The 17,660-nt window shown below is 40.9% G+C and overlaps 1 protein-coding gene across 1 annotated transcript in view; it reads right to left on the bottom strand.

Annotated features, from left to right (window-relative positions):
- The window catches only part of LOC115470372 (arachidonate 5-lipoxygenase-like), a 137,906-nt gene that overhangs the window by 39,099 nt on the left and 81,147 nt on the right, over nucleotides 1-17,660 (bottom strand). Inside the window, exon 9 of the mRNA XM_030203480.1 lies at nucleotides 13,617-13,703. Coding sequence (XP_030059340.1) covers nucleotides 13,617-13,703 — 87 coding nt within the window. The remainder of the gene's footprint in view (nucleotides 1-13,616; nucleotides 13,704-17,660) is intronic.

Genomic DNA, 17,660 nt, shown 5'->3' with positions numbered 1-17,660 from the left:
TCATTTTTCTCAGTTTTTAATGTAATCTCAGAAAAAACTGTCAAACGTATTTAAAATGAAGTTTTTAAATGTCAACACTATAGGACAAACCCATTCTTGTAGTCCAACAACAAGTAGATGACAGGCAGTGGTACCTCATGTTTCCCCCACACTCCCTGCCTATGCACATGGGGAGGGTGATTTTCACTTATGTGGATTTTAAAAAAATATTTTATTGTAAGCAAGAAAACAAACAGAAAGCAATATACAGCAGCAAGTTGACATCATATCAACCCTGAAGACTCACTGTGTTTTTCCTTCATGGTAGTCTTCAGACTAGCAGTTCTGAAAACACAGCCTAACCCTCCCCCTCCTCCTACCCATTCCCTCCGTGCTCTGAATGTCATAGGTTCAACAAAAGGTTATGTGCTCTGTGTGGAAGTCTATTCCAGATTGGAGACCAAATTTGTTGAAACAGCCACCAAACCCGTGGAGACCCCTGTTTTACATCCAACCATTCCCATCACGTCAACTGGTGGCGCTCATTTCTCCATTCCGTTACGGATAGTGAAGAGGACTGTCTCCAATTTTTCAAAATGCATTTTCTGGCCAACAGAAAGCTCTTATGCTGTAAAATATTCATAACTCTAGTGGTGCTCAGTTGAATGAAATTACCCAAGGTAGCTATTAAATAAAATAGGACTCTCCTCCAAAAGCCTTGAATCTTCTTGCATTGCCAAAACATATGAGATAAATATGCTGGACAGACACTGCATCGTGGACACTGCTATTTATGTGGCCTGGTTTAAGTGGTTTACTTATGCAATAAGGGGCTGAATATCGGCACTTAACCTGACTCCGTCCCTGGAATGCCCACGGGTTAACTGCTTTTGAATTTGGAGCTAGCTCGTCATTTTCAGCAGAGATAACCAGGTAGGTGCCTCTGAAAATAACCAGATAGCTGCAAACAAGCAATTTAACTGGTCAGTGGCCATTTCTGGCCGGTTAAATCGTTTTGAACATTGGCTGGACTATTTTTAAGCACATTTTGGAACAGGTGATGGCACCTACTGTGGAGAGTCAGTCTTCTGTTTTGTCCATCCATTCATATGCGTATGTCTGTGTATGCACAAACCCATGCCTTTGGACTCAAATGAGCACTGGACTAGTGAGCAGCAAACAGCAATGGGGCAGAAAGGCTAGGCTCTGCCACCCAAAGATAAGCAGGATCAATGATGTTGCAAGAAGAGAAGAAAACCTAAGAACTTATCTGCGCTGGAGGCATGAGTATGCTGGAAGGGAACCAACCCCACTAGCACAGAAAGACAAACTGACTTTTGCTTGACTAGAGCTGCAAGATAGATGGGGAGGGAATAGAAGGAGAGGAGAATATGGGGGGGGGGGGGAAGAAAGGGTGAGAGAAGGAAGGAGAGAAGAAAAAGAAAGGAAATGGAAGAGAGAAGGGATAAAGAAAGGGGAAAGGAAGGCTGATGAACCACACCCCTGTGCACACTATTACCCTACTGCACACTGCTCTCGGAGAGTGCTTTGATATAAAGATGGTAAAAATGGTGAATAAAAACTTTAAGAAAACGTGCAAAAAAGGCAGTCCACTGTATTCAGGCTAGAACGTGTAGCACGTTTCTGGATCTGCAGGGTTAACAATCTGCGCTGATACTAGTGACTTTTACAGGAAGCCAAAACCATAATGTTAACTGTTACTAAGAAATAGATTTTGATCAAGAGGAAATAGTCAATCTATATATAGATATATGGATTGATACCCTAAGTAGCAGCTTTGAAAAGAAATCAGTTTTAAAGAATATGGTGCTCTTAATGGCCAGGCAATGCAGAAAGTGTTGAGCATAGGTGTTAACTCACGTGAAAGCTGTGACCACACACCATATGTATGTATGGTAGCGAGGCCATTAAGTATTCCACAGCAATGCAGAGAAGAAAACAGTGGCTTTTGATGTGGCCAATGCAAGAAATGTTTCAGCAAGTCCAGGGCAGTGTAGAAGAGTTAGAGAGGCTATAATGCCAGTTTTTAAGATTTAACTGGCAGTTTTGTCTTTTGCTGTAACTAGAAAGAAGTGCCTGATGGGAGGTAAGAGAGCTTGTGCACATTGGAATAAAAACAAAAGTGTCAGCATACATTGGCGCCTGTTCTGCATAAATATTAGCTTTGGACACATTTTATGTGTAAGAAAGTTTTGCAAGGCGAATATTTATGTGCAAAAGAGCAGGTGCCCTGTGTGCTGACACTTTCATTTTGTTCTGACATGTGCATAAGAAGCCGTGCTTACAGTTAAACCCTGTGCGCATGCATCTGGCAGGCTCCTACCAATTAGCATTCAAGTTCTGTGCGCATAAAGTTTGCAAATATTTAGTTGTCTGCGTGGCACAGTATTATGTAAGCAGTAGAATCAATGTGCTCAGACATCCATGCATGGCTCTACACATGGCTTTCTGCTTCGACCTCTCTGTGTATTATTCACTACATCAAAAGTAAACTTGGAAAATTGCTATTTTTTCCAAATCTTTTTATTAGTTTCTACAATACAGGTAGCAGGTCCAAACAAAGTTGAACAAAAGAAATGCATTGCAGATATATAATTAAACAGCAAGAAATGCATTTAGGTCCATAAGAAGTTAAGGCAATGATGCAATAAATTCTTTAAATGGTGCCCATGTCTATTGGAAGCTGGTAAGGTGATGGGATTTGAAAGATGCATTTTCTTCATATCATTTAATAGTGCAAAGGTGGCTCCACCATTCATGGAAATTTAGGTGCGAGGAGTTCTTGCAATGCAGGACTCTCAGGTGAACTGGTAGAGCTAACGTGGTATTAAAGAACTTGTGATATTGATCTTCCGGTGAAAGGTTTGGAGAAGAAGAACGTAATATTATCACATCATAGGATATAGTTGACGGTGATGAGATTGAAAAGATTTTAATAATTCTTTTCCAAATTTGAGTCCAAAATGTATTCACATGAGAGTAGTTAAATAGCATATGCATCAAATCACCACCAGCTTTAGAACATGGCCAACATAGAGATGGAAGTGTTGATTGTGTTATTTTCACGAATTTAGAAGGTGTCCAGTAGGCTTTGTGAAAAATGAAATAATAGGATTGTGAGATGCCAGCAGATAAGCTGGGATGAATAGAGTCTGACCAGAAAACTGACCAGTTTATTTCTTAAGGTTGGAAGTTCAGGGTGGTTTCCCAATGATTTTGCAGGTTTGTGTAAGGGTTTGTAAAGGAGTCATGCAAAACTTTGTATAGTTTAGAGGCCTTCTTGATTCCAAGTCGGAAGCTGAGACATAGAGAAGGAAGATCCGAGGGAGCGTCCTGATTACAGTTCTGAGAGAAAGAGTTCTTTATAAATGTTGATAATTCTAACCAGAATTTTGCTTCATGGGTAAACCATGTGAGAGGTATGAAGAAACAGCAGTATCTAAGTTATTATATTCAGTAATTTGGGACACTGACCAGATACTTTTTTATTTTTTGCCATAAAGGCCAATTTAGGGTAGAGTTTGCAAGCTTAATTGAGGAATTAAACCACAGGCTAGTATCAGTGGGGGAGGTATTAATGAGTTTAAGGGTTTTCTTGAAGGAGTTGATCATAATGGAAGTAGTCTTAATTAGGTGTAGTTCAGAAGAGTATGGAAACTTATTCATTGTGGGTAACAGATATAGTAGGGTAGGAGATGCTAAGCTATTTTCAAAAATAAGCCATCTTGGAAGGTTATGGAGATTACCACAGTAAAACCAGAAAATAGTTTGAGACATTCTAAAAGTGTCATCATATGTTTTGAAATCTGGAAAATTAATGCCCCCATTTGCCTTTTAAGTTTTTGAAGTGAGATTCTAGGTGGTTTGTTTTGCCATAAAAATGTAGAAATTTTACTTTCTAATTTCTTATATAGGGAAGGAGGAAAGGGGACTGGCACCATACTTAAGGTATGAAGTTAAGTTTAGGAGTAAGAACCATTTTAATTGCTTCTGCTCTGCCTCACCAAGAAAGATAAAGTGGTGACCATTTTTCTACCGTAGAGGTGACTATAGAGAGAAGGGAATTGGAATTAAGTTGGAGAGAACTATCTACATCTTTTCCATACCAGATGCCTAGATACTTAAGTACATAAGTATTGCCATACTGGGAAAGACCAAAGGTCCATCAAGCCCAGCATCCTGTTTCCAACAGTGGCCAATCCAGATCACAAATACCTGGCAAGATCCCAAAAAAGTACAAAACATTTGATACTGCTTATCCCAGAAATAGTGGATTTTCCCCGTCCATTTAATAACGGTCTATGGACTTTTCCTTTAGGAAGTTGTCCAAACCTTTTTTAAACTCCGCTAAGCTAACCGCTTTTACCACATTCTCTGGCAACAAATTCCAGAGTTTAATTACACGTTGAGTGAAGAAAAATTTACTCCGATTCGTTTTAAATTTACTACATTGTAGCTTCATCACATGCCCCCTAGTCAAAGTATTTTTGGAAAGCGTGAACAGATGCTTCACATCTACCTGTTCAACTCCACTCATTATTTTATAGACCTCTATCATATCATACTTTAGAGGCCTTTGGTTCCCATTTGAAAGGATAGCAAGATAGGTGGTGTTTCTAAACCAGAGGAGAAATAGGCAAAATAGCTGACTTATTCCAGTTTATTTATAGTCAGATAAAAAGGAGAAAGATTCTATGGTTTTGAGGAGTGAGGGAAGAGAATCAGTAGTAGTGTAGAGGAGAATATCATCAGTGTATATGGAGATTTGAATTGTTCAGGACCTATGCGTGCTCCTATTATATTTGGGTTGTGTCTAATAGCCATAGCTAGGGGTTCTAGAGCAAGATTGAAAAGGAACGGGGAAAGGGGACAACCTTGTTTTATGCCTCTTTTTAAAGAAAAAGGGCTCAATAGTGAACCATTAACAGCAGTGGAGGCTCCATAGCTCCCGAATTATTCAACCACCATGTCCAAAGGAGTGGAAGAGTGAGTTAGAGGTATATGCTGAAACGGAGGACGTTTACAGCAGAACCCGAATCGGCGGAACCACTCCTAAATACCTATGAGAAATCAACTTGGAGTTTTTGGCTCCTGTGGAGGTTACATTGAATATCATCTGGAAGGCGCTTCAGGACCTAACAGTGGCAGTAAATAATTTTGTTTCAGATATAATTTTATTAGAGAGTTACATGGACAATTCAACTGAACCCTTTGAGAGTAAAAAATTGATATAACAAATGATTCTACATGAGCAAGAAGTGGTTATGATAATAGACCAGAAGTTTTGAATAATAAAATTAATATTATTATAGATGATTAATGTCGAGATTATTGTTTTTCCCAGAGTTCCGGGTATGACTCCTAAAGTTTTCCTCAGAAATATTTCCTCAAATTATTACTTTGGAAGGAGTGAAGCCTTTGAAGACTGGGATTACTTTAATCAGTGGGATATGAAATAGAGACTTAAGTATATCTATTGTTAAATAACTTCTGGTTTTTAAAAGAGAAAGAATGTAATCAGATGTATTGTTTCTAACTAATATTGGATAATAAGTATGTTTTTCAATGAATTGATTTGACTATACACTGTATTGGGCTTGAAGAAGCCAACCAGATGATCAATGTGGAATAATGAATTAGACGAGTAATATCTGGGAATAATCAGGTTAATACCACGGGGTTTGTTTTTCTGTTTACTGTTTAATTGATCTCCTTATCTTGTTTCACGCTCCCTATTTAGTGGTCTAAGGAAGAGAATAGAATTACCTGACTGAAATAATTCCTACATATTACTTTCTCTTTATTTCCAGCAAGTTGTTTTATCGCTTGTAAAAATGTAAATGATTATAAATAAAAAATTTAAAAAAAAACAGCAGTAGAGGCGATAGGATTATCATATAAAAGGCTGACCATATTTAAAAACTTATTACTGAAGCCAAATCATCTTAGACAGTGAAATAAATATTGCCATTCTATTCTGTCGAATGCCTTTTCTGCATCTAATGAATAAAGAATCACTTAGGGCTCTGTTTACTAAGTCGTGCTGTAGGCATGCAAACGTTTTAGCACAAGCCAATGATAGAGACACCCATTACATTCCTATGGGTGTCTCTAGCATCAGCGCATGCTTAAAAGTTTGTGCATCTACAGAGCAGCTTAGTAAACAGGGCCCTTAATTGATGGGTACTCGACAGAATATTCCAAAATAATCTGGAATTGTCATTTGGTAAGCAATTAGGGGTGAAGCCATTTTGGTCTCTGTGAATGAGGATAGGAAGTACAGTTTGGAGATGGACTGCAAAGATTTGAGCAAATATTTTGTTATCTATATTTACAAGTGATATTGGTGTGTAATTTTCAACTTTATTGTGATCCATATCAGGTTTAGGGATAACAATTATGGTGGATTCCAGAAAAGAACCTTTAGGAGAAATATCAGATAAAAGAAGATTATATAATAGGAGAAGTTTGGGATCAAGAATATCAGAAAATGCTAAATAAAATTTGATATTAAAGCCATCATTCCCTGGTGATTTATTTTTTGGTAGAGTTTTCATAGCTTTGAGGATTTCCTCCTCAGAGATATTTTTATCTAGGGAATCTAGATTTTGCTTAAAGAGTGTAGGGGTGCTAAATTGTTTGTCAAATCTTCAAAAGAGAAGGAAATTTCTGAGCTATAAAGTGATTGATAAAAATTTTGGAATTGTGCTATATTATTATCAGTTATATGCACATTATTATCTGAGTCTATTATTTGAGGAATTCTGGATCTATTTTGTTTGGATTTGGGGTATTGGGCTAACGAGCAGCTGGATTTATTATTTTCAGGGTAGTATAGGGATTTTTGTGAATGAATACAGGATAAAGCCTCCTGTGATATTAAATTGTTGTATTCACATTTGTATTTTTGTAGCTCTGAATATGTAGAGGATAGTTTATTGTCAATGTATTGTGATTCTAAAGACTTAAATGAATTTTGCAGAGAGGATATTTTACTTTTCCTTTCTTTATGTTTCCCAGCTGTATAATTTATTATTGCTCCTCTGGTGTTATCTTTAAATGTGTCCCACTAACCACCTAGTTTAACATCTTGAATTGGGTTGTTATAAAAATAATCTATAATTATTTTCTTCATGCATTCAGTGAACTTTGGATCTTGCAAAAGGGATGTGTGAAATCTCCAGGAAGGTCTGTGAACTGGAGGTGAAGAATAATTGAGAAAATGAGAGATGGCAGAATGGTCAGAAATAATTGAGCCATGTATTTTGGAGTTGACTACAGAGGGAAGAAGAAAATCATCAATCCTAGAAAAACTTGCATGAGCGGGGGAGTAAAAGCTGTATTCTCTGAGTGTGGGGTGCCATATTCTCCAGGGGTCACATAAGCCAAATAATACTTTAATATTATCAATGGCTAAAGAAGATTTGGACTATCTTAAGGGGCATTTAGACTATCTGTCTAATATAACATACGCATCTGGCTTTTCCTACATTAGCACACAACTATGGAATGCATTACCAAATGCCTTAAAAACAACGCACGACCTAACAATCTTCCGAAAATTACTAAAAACCTACTTGTTCAAAAAGGCATACCACAATGATCCATCCTAAATACCAGACAATGAAACTCTTCCAGAATTAGACAATACCGAACTCTCTACACCTGACTGCTTCAATAACTCTGTCACTAATGACCGCAAATACACTTCCACCTTATTTCTCATGCCGAAATGAGCTGATTATGATTTACTCTACCATCTATGTACTTAATGCAATACCACTTTGTATTCCTCATACCGGAAATGGCGATTGCCACTACGGCATATTGTAAGCCACATTGAGCCTGCAAAAAGTGGGAAAATGTGGGATACAAATGCAATAAATAAATAAATATAGGGTCTTGAAAGTGATTAAAATCTCCACGTAGGAGACCTTTTATCATAAATATATCACCCATGATTGACTGTAAGGTGATGTCAGTCTCATCTTACTTTGTAGATTTGATTGGAGACAACGGAGCATGTTTTTGTCTTTTAGTGGCAGGAAGAGACTGCAAACTTGTTTCAGATTTAGTATTTTTAGAAGCCATATTATGATCATGAAAGTTCCAATAGAAAATGTAAAAGTCTGAGCTTGAAATCACTGGAATCTTAGATCAAACGGAGGGAGCAAACGGATCAGGCAACTGTTTTCTCTTGAGCTCACCAGCGCCCCCTGGAAAATTGCTATTTTTTTTAACTTATGTTAATTAAAGTCACACTTTCATGATTGCTGAAATCAGAAATTAAAATTTCTTGAAAAATATCTTTCACATTAACGGTTCAAAAAGAATATATTGCCTGTATGACTCCAAAATGAGAACTGGGCTCAACTGCCTTAAAAAAGGGAAGTTAATTATTTCCTTTGTTTAAACTGCCTTAATAAAAATAGACTTAGGTTGTGTGCCTTTTTTCCCTGCCTACATCCCCAGTTCCCACCCAATATAAGCTCATTCCTTGATTTATATCTCTTATCCAAATTAAGAGAACATAAAAACATAAGTATTGCCATACTGGGACAGACTGAAGGTCCATCAAGCCCAGCATCCTGTTTCCAACTGTGGCCAATTCAGGTTACAAGTACCTGAAAGATCTCAAAATAGTACAATACATTTTATGCTGCTTATCCTAGAAATAAGCAGTGGATTTTCCCCAAGTCCATTTTAATAATGGCTTATGGACTTTTCTTTTAGGAAGCTATCCAAACTTTTTTAAAACCCCTCTAAGCTAACTGCTTTTACTACATTCTCTGCCAATGAATTCCAGAGTTTAATTACAGGTTGAGTGAAGAAATATTTTCTCCGATTTATTTTAAATGTACTATTTTGTAGCTTCATTGTGTGCCCCCTAGTCCTAGTATTTTTGGAAAGAGTAAACAAGCGAGTCACGTTTACCCGTTCACTGCACTCATTATTTTATAGACCTCTATCATCTCTCAGCCCTCTTTTCTCCAAGCTGAAGAGCCCTAGCTGCTTTAGCCTTTCCTCATAGGGAGGTCGTCTCATCCCCTTTATCATTTTTGTCGCCCTTCTCTGTTTCTTTTCTAATTTCACTATATCATTTTTGAGATGTGGTGACCAGAATTACACACAATATTCGAGGTGTGGTTGCACTGTGGAGCATTACAAAGGCATTATAACATCCTCATTTTTGTTTTCCATTCCTTTCCTAATAATAACTAACATTCTAGCCACGCACTGAGCAGAGGGTTTCAAGATATCATCAACGATGATATCTAGTGGATAAGAGGGAAACTTTTACTCCAGTAGCTCCACGTCAAGCACGTGCCATTTCTGGCACTATGGAAAATAATTCCATAATTTCTAGTTTGGTGCTAACTTCCTAAGAAACCTTAAATAACTAACAAATCAGTGATATTAATATGTAGATAGCAGTCCAGCAGCATGACACAGGCTATTTAGTGTTTTGCACTGAGTACCACATATATGACTATCTGTCACTTGATGAGAGGATGTATGTGTGCACATGAAGCAAACGGCTCCTTATTTTCAGACGAGTCCAATCTCTGGGGGCTAGAAGAGCAAACTTGGTGGAGCTGGGACAGACAGTGAGGTAAAGAGAGGATACCTTCAGATACATAGTGGAGCAGTCCTACCTCCAGCCCCTGTACTGCCTTGGAGGTGAAAGGTCTCCTGCATGATCTTGGTATCACAGGAAGTAATTCTGTAACTAGGACTTGCCTGCCAAGTGATACAGTATCTTCTCCTCCTGAGGATGTGTCCTGGGGGATATACCCAGGAGGGAAGTGTTAGGATGGCCACTGTAGCTTGTAATTCAGTCATTAGGAATATAGATACGTGGGTGGTTAGTGAGTGTGAGTTCATTTGCTAATTTACCAGGGACTGCCAGACAATGAAGTTATTCTACAAACAGTTTTGCTGATGAAAAGTGCTCTGATCCTATATTATTTATCTCCTGTGGAGCCTTTGCTCACACATATTTTGGAATTTGTTTTTCTAAATTGGCATTTTGGAACCACCATCCCATGTTTGATGAGGTGAACTTTATCAGAAGACTGACCCTAATCTCTACAGATATCCTGAAAACCTTGTGGTTGTTGAGGACTGGAGGTTCTTCACTCCTGTCTACAGGAATCTGATAGCTCACCAGTGAATGACCAGGGTATATGAGGATGTATAACAATGAAACCAATGGGAGTCAAGCGTTAGGGATATTGAAAGAGTGTACACATGCCTCTTTGCAAATCTGTGCATATGTGTGATATTCCTACTCCTATACACATTAACCCCCTAATTCTATAAAAGCGGCCAAAAATTGTGCACCCAATTTGCATACACAATTTAATTAAATGAGTTAATTAGCGCTAATAGTTGGCTTTAAAACAAGCTATTTTTGGCACTTAGATTTAATTGGAATATATGTGTGTAAATTCCTACACCCAAATATTACATACAAGTTGAAAAAGGAGGGCACAAAAATGGGAGGGTCATGAGCAGAATGGCGGCATTCCTTATATTTACGCGCATTGTTATAGAATGAGAGGGGATACACACCTAATTTAGGCTTGTGCATTTGCATCATGTTTCAGTTGGTGCAAATGGTCATGCCTAAAGTTAGGCGCAATTCCTGGACATAAGCGCTATTCTATAAACCACAACTAACTTTAAGCATGGCTTACAGAATAGCGCTTTTTTCAGCACCGATTTTTTTTCGGCACCATATATAGAATTCACCCCAACCCCCTAATTCTATACAAATTACCAAAAATTGTGCGTGCAAATTTGGGCACACACCCAATTTGCAAGTACAATTAAATAAGCTAATTAGCGCCATTAATTGGCTTTCAAACATTTATTGGCACTAGCGCTGCGTACTCTTTGTAGCGCTATATAAATGCTAAAGAGTAGTAGTAGTAGTAGTAATTAGATTTAATTGGAATATATGCATGTAAATTTAGGCACAGGATCTGCTCCTAAATTTAACACACAAGTTGAAAAAGGGGGCGTGGAAAAGGGAGGGTCATGGGCGGAATGGGGGCGTTCCTTATATTTACACACATTATTATAGAATGAGGGGGGATACGTGCCTAATTCAGGTGCATATATTTGCACCAAATTTAAGTTGGTGCAAATGGCCGTGCCTAAAGTTAGGCATAATTCCCATGCGCAAGCACTATTCTATAATCCATGCCACACTTTAAGTGCAGCTTATAGAATAGCGCTTTTATCAGCGCCATATATAGAATTCACCCCTTAAGGGCACCCGTGGTTACACACCCTTTACATACATATATGCAAAGAACAGTAGCACTTATATGTGTGTGCCCTATGTGCCAGTGGCGTAGCCAGACTGCCAATTTTGGATGGGCCTGAACCTAAAGTGGGTGGGCACAAAATTTTCTCTCTATCCCCCTTCCCCAGCAAAATTTAGTCACACTAATCAGATGCATTTGTCATATAGGGGTAAAGTGCTGCTTTTCAGTGCATCATGTTTCAGAAAATTTATTTAAAAGCCTAACACCCTTTTCAATGAGCTTTCAGAGGCCAAAACCTCCTGCCTCAGGTCAGCATAACGCTGTTATGGTATCCTCTCCTGACCTAAGGAAGGAAGTATTGGTCTCTGAAACTTTATTAGCACAGGTACCGTATTACTTTATCCTAAATTAAAATAAAATTATTTTCTTTACCTTTGTTGTATGGCCATTTACTTTTTCTCATTGTGTTGCTCCCAGTCTCTAGATTCTGCTTTCCTTCGTCTTTCTCTTGCCAGGGTTTCCTGTCCATTCACCACCTATGGCTTTTCATCTTTTCCTCACCCTTGTTCTCCACATGCCCCTTCCTCTTATTCTCCAGTCTTTCCCTACTCTGTCCTCTCCCTCTTTCCATCCAGCAGCTCCCCTCTTTCTTTTGCATCCAGCGTCTCCTTTTTCTCCCTACCCTTCCATCCAGTGTCTTCCCTCTTTCTCTCCTCATCCTTCCACCCATCTACCCTCTCTCCTGATCCTTCCATCTAGTGTCTCTATCTCTCTACCCTTTTCTGTTCAGCCCTCTCTCTCTCTCTCCACATCCTTCCAGTCTCTCCCCTTTCTCTCTGCATCCTTCCAGCCATCTCCCCTCTTTCTCTCCCTATCCTCCCATGTCCAGCAGCTCTCCCTTCCCTCCAGTCCCTTCTTCCTCTCCCTCCCATGTCCCAGTGGCTCTCTCCCTTCCCTCCAGTCCCTTCTTCCTCTCCCTCCCATGTCCCAGAGCCTCTCTCCCTTCCCTCCAGTCCCTTCTTCCTCTCCCTCCCATATCCAGTAGCTCTCTCCCTTCCCTCCAGTCCCTTCTTCCTCTCCCTCCCATATCCAGTAGCTCTCTCCCTTCCTTCCAGTCCCTTCTTCCTCTCCCTCCCATGTCCCAGCAACTCTCTCCCTTCCCTCCAGCCCCTTCCTCCTCTCCCTCCCATGTCCCAGCAGCTCAGCCATTTTCCCTCCAGGTCTGCCCATCCACATCCTTCGCGCGCTGTCTCTATCCCTTTTGTCCCACAGAGGCAGCGCTTCCTTCCTGCCCTGTCTTCTCCCCAAGCTCCGCTGCATCGGTCCCTCCCTGCGTGGAATCCTCCTTCGCCGGTCACGCTGCGCTGCCATGCACACGCAGCTTCGCTCCTCCCCCTGCCGCATTCATCCGGCCCTAAACAGGAAGTGCATCACAGAGGGCCAGATAGACGCGGCAGGGGAAGGAGCGTAGCTGCGTGTGCAATTGCATGGCAGCGCAGCGCGACCGGCGAAGGAGGATTCCATTTGCAGGGAGGGACTGATGCAGCGGAGCTTGGGGAGAAGACAGGGCAGGAAGGAAGCGCTGCCTCTGTGGGACAAAAGGGATAGAGACAGCGCGCGAAAGATGCGGATGGCGGGCCTGGAGGGAAAATGGGTGGGCCTGGGCCCGTCCAGGTCCACCCGTGGCTACGCCCCTGCTATGTGCTATTATGAAAGGGCGTGTGTCAATGTTATAGCATGTAAGAGCAAGAGGGTTGTACACGTGGGAAGGATATAGGCAGAGCTCACAGTTATACAGGTAACTTACAAAATACTGGAAATTACACGTATTCCAGCTGCATTTAGGCACCTGCAATTACATCAGGTCTATGACTTGTATAACTGCAGGCGCACTGTTCCCTCTAAGCTGAGTGAGAGTCCTCCACCTACAGTCCTATCAGTGGGGGAGGGGGTGCTGTTTCACTATCACATTTTCAATAGTGAGGGACAGCCAAGCTGTGCTGGACTCCATGGAACCTGCCTTCTCTAGCGATTGAAAACACAGTATTGAAGCACTGCCTCCTACTGGCAGCAATGCAGTTGGAGGATTCCCACTCAGCTTAGAGGGAACAGTGACTGAAGGCATCTAAATGTAAGCTTCACAGATACCAGGTTCGATGGTATTCTATAGCAGAATCTGGGTGCCCAGGCGCACAGTTGTAGAATTGTCCCCATTATCCTTTGTCTAAGTGTCTAGATCCACATTGTTGTAGCTGTGCTTTATATATGCATTTATCAATGCACCAGTGCACGTATTTCTCTCTGCCCAGGTATCTGTGTGTGAGTGTGTGACTTTCTCACCTTATCAAAGAGGCCACACTCGCAGATGAGCTGTTCTCGAGCTTTCGTGTTTATGGCTATTGTGAATCGCGCATGAGGCACCAACAGCTGCAAGAAAGAAAAAGATAGTCAATGGGATTCCATGTTGGTATGAGTCCATCTGCACTCAATGCAAGTCAAAAGCAAGTACACAAGTCTTTGTGGAAAAAGTATCTGCATAAACAGAAGGTGCGGGTACTCCGAGTGGATTTTCAAAGGGAAATTTATCCCTCTGAAATGTAATGTCTGCAGGTAAAAAGTACCAACAGACTTTACACCCATAACCACCAGTTCTGTAGGTGCAATGGGGGCTTGATCACTCCCAATATTCTCTCCTGTATTCCTCTGGATTGGGAGTTGAGAACTCCATGCTCCAGGGCCACAGGGGAGTGCAGAAAGGAAGGTCTTGTGTCTTCTAAGCTATGGCTCCTGCTTCCCTTGCAGCCTATTGACTGGTTAAGGAATGTCTGGCAAATGGGCTTCAGGGGGAGAAGCAGCAGTGTAGAACAGATAGGTGTCCTGCATTCATCTCTCACATAGGAAGGAGAAGTTGCTGATAGATAGATGAACTAGGAAAGGAAATGAGAAAAGGTAACATATAGAAGGACAGGGGAAGGGGAAGGAAGGGCACAGAGGACCTATAAGATAGGTGATAAAGGGGCCAAGAAAGCTTCTAATAAAGGGGCTGGAATAGAGGTAAGGTTGTTTGTAAAAAGAGGTACAGGGTAGAACTGTTGCTGTGAGGGTCTAGGAGAGGAACTTAAAGAAGAAATCCTAAGAAGATATAAAACTGAGGGGAAGAGAAGAAAAAGGAGGATGATAGTCGGCCTGTAGGAGAGGGAAAAGAGTAGACATGGACAGCAAGAGCTAGAAGAAGAGGACATTTGTAATAAGGGGAAGAAAGGCTGAGAGAATGGACATCGACTGTGAGAGGAAGAATGGAGCCATAGGCAGCCAGTTGTTTGGAAGAGCTAAAGGGGGTTGGGATAGTGTGGGATTGGGGTAAGCTGAGTTAAAATACTTGGGAAAGTGAAGAGCTGGATCAGCCTATGAACCAGGTAAACACTGACTCAAGGCACCAGAGATAAAGAGTGCCAAATCTTTTTTTTCTTCCCTCCCCCACTCACCTGACTGCCGTGGTACAGCATTCCCCTCTTTCTCAAGCCCCCTTCTCCTGGATTACCTTTACATTCCTAGAGGGTGCCAGCAGTGGCAGCAATCCATACACATTGCCAGTGCCTGGCCTGGAGCCTCCGCTTTGCTGCATCCTCTCCCTCAGACACAAATTCCTGTTTCTAACAGGTCAGTGCAAGGCAGAGGGAAGGCTCCTGGTCAGGTGCAGGTAGTGTGTATGAATCACTGCTGTTGCTGGTGCCCTCTAGGAGTACAAAGTTAGACCCAGGAGGGTATTATGGAAAGAGAGGGCAAAGCCAGATAACGGGTGGGGATGGGGGAGGAAGTGAAGAGAGAGAATTGGATCACAGGTGAGGGAGGTTGTGCAAAAATTGGCTCGGGGGGGGGGGGGGGGGTGCTACAGTCCTTTGAGCTGGTCCTGGGACAGTGACTCAGCCAGAAATGATTTTTTAGAGGGGTCTGAGGTTAACATTGGGGGGGGGGGGGTGCATTCAGGTCTCAGTCATACTACTTATATTCTTACTGACAAGAAATTCCTTGTTTGCTTCTGAAATTGGATTTCTGCATCGTGTGTGACACTTTACATATTTTAAACTCAATTATTTCAAGTACTTAGCAATGCTAAACCACACACACATCTATGGAAACAATTCAACTGTATTTAAAGATGACTCCCATAACTGTGACCAGTAAGTGCATATTAATCAAATAGGAGGGTGGAAAGCCTCCTATGTCTACATGTAGAAATCTAATGTCTAAATCATGACCCGTGACCATTATACCTATAGCAGAGGTATACTGTGATGCTGTGTCTTTAGGCCCTGATGATGACATCAGCAGTGATTTTTGAATATAAATGGTGATACCTTTAATAGAAGGACAGAAGTTTTGCTGGAAATTATCCTGATGCAGAGGCAGTCTTCCCAACTCTCTAAACCTAAATTAAACCTGACCAAACACAAGGCTGCTATAAGGACAACCATCTCAGTATATATATCATACCCTACAAAAAGTCCTAAAACCCCAGCTGATGTTATGACATACTAATTACCATTATTTAGCATATATTCTCCAACTTTGTTTTATGACAAATAAATGTCTTATATACAACCAAACGTTACACATTACAAATGTAAGCACTTTCATTTGTTCATGCATACAACAATAGAAATGCATTCCTTTTTTAAAAAATGCAATAGGAGGAAAAAGCCTCAACAGGCTCCCATCGAAAACATTCTTCAAAATATTGCAGCTCTCACTGTCATCACTGGCTAAAAAAAAACCCTCCTAAAATGCACCTCAATTTTTATGTGACAATACAATAAATGTGGAACTGCACCCAACCCTTAACTTAATGTGCTGTAACGAGTTGAGCACATTAAGTTAAGTGTTGTTAAATGATTATTGGGATATTCAACCCATGGCAGTCAGCGGTTTGTAAGCCACTTACAGTTGTAGGCTCAAATAACCCTGGGTATTTAATACTGGGCCATGTTGAAGCTTGGGCATTGCATATACGGGTGTGTGCTATAACCCAGAAGTTAACCAGGCATCAGGGTTATTTGTGCCCACAGCTGCAAGTAGTTTAATAACTGCTGCCATGGGTTGAATATCTAACTCAATAATCATAAGACCATAAGAGATGCAATGGCTGCAGAGCAGATCTAGAATGCTTCACTTTACAGCCCAACATACAAAACATTTTTATTGGTGTCATACTGGGATTTATGTCCAAAATTATAGGGGCACTAGTGAGTGGAACTTGGGACCACTTTGTGCTAGACACACAGTCTGCATTTAAAAACAAGACTAAAAGTGCTAGGACATGGTGTCGCAAGGTATGCTTGGTGGCCCGTAAGAGTGTGCTACAGCGGTGGATATCTCCAGAGCCACCGGAGTATTGGCAATGGTGGAACCAAATACATGAATTAGCTACCTGGGAAGCTAGGGAGGCAAAAGGGAACCCAAAAAAGAAAAAACATTTTTTACTGATCTAGAATCCATATATACAGGGGTTAAGCCCCCGAAGACGCAGCTTATTGTTAAATATGTTGTAGACCTGCATGGGGATCACTGGTTAAGCGATGATCTATCTCCACGGAGTAGGTTGACAAGAGGGGGAGAGTAGGGACCCACCTGGGTTAACAAAAAAAATTGTATTAATGTTTGGATGTTGCCTCAGTAAGGGCAACACATAATCTCTCCACTGCCAAACGCTGTGCGTAAACGTTTGCAAAAGCACATTTGGAACCTTACCATACCATAATAGCACTAACTCCTTTGATTTAAAGGCAGCACTGCAAATATTGTACCAGGCCCTAACACAGCTATATACACCACCAACTGAATAAACAGAACAAGTGGGACACTACAGCTCTCTACATGGAAACTACATCGTAGCAGAACACTGCACCTCAATCACACATGCAAAACAAAACCGAGCCTTATCAAATACAAAACAAAGGACCACAGTTTAGTAATAAAGATATGAAGGCAAAAACTGAACTGGAAACCTCAAGAAGTCAGACTATGTGTGTACAGTAATTCCGGAGAAATAGAAGCTGACATGCATTTATCCCTGTGCTGAGCAAAATACAAAGACATCAGAGATGTGCATTTCTCAAAGCTGGCATATTCCAATTAACATCTAAAGGGGAAGAAAAGGAAAAAACAACAACTTTTTTTTTCTAATGTTGTTGTCTGAACATTTTGCTTTTCCATTTGCTTTGGTCCTAATGTCTCTCTTCTGCTCTGACAATTAAGCTACTCTTCTGCCACAGGAGGTAATATGGATGGGTCTAGTAGGGGAACTGGACTGTGCAGGCCCAATGAGCCAGCACAGTAGCAACAGGAGATGGTGGAGCATGGGTGAAGTTTTGCAGGGAGAGGAGG

The sequence above is a fragment of the Microcaecilia unicolor genome, chromosome 5 (assembly GCF_901765095.1).
Source record: "Microcaecilia unicolor chromosome 5, aMicUni1.1, whole genome shotgun sequence".
Taxonomy (NCBI): Eukaryota; Metazoa; Chordata; class Amphibia; order Gymnophiona; family Siphonopidae; genus Microcaecilia; species Microcaecilia unicolor.
Note: the sequence above shows the minus strand (reverse complement) of the source record. Positions and strands in the feature narration are given on the sequence as shown.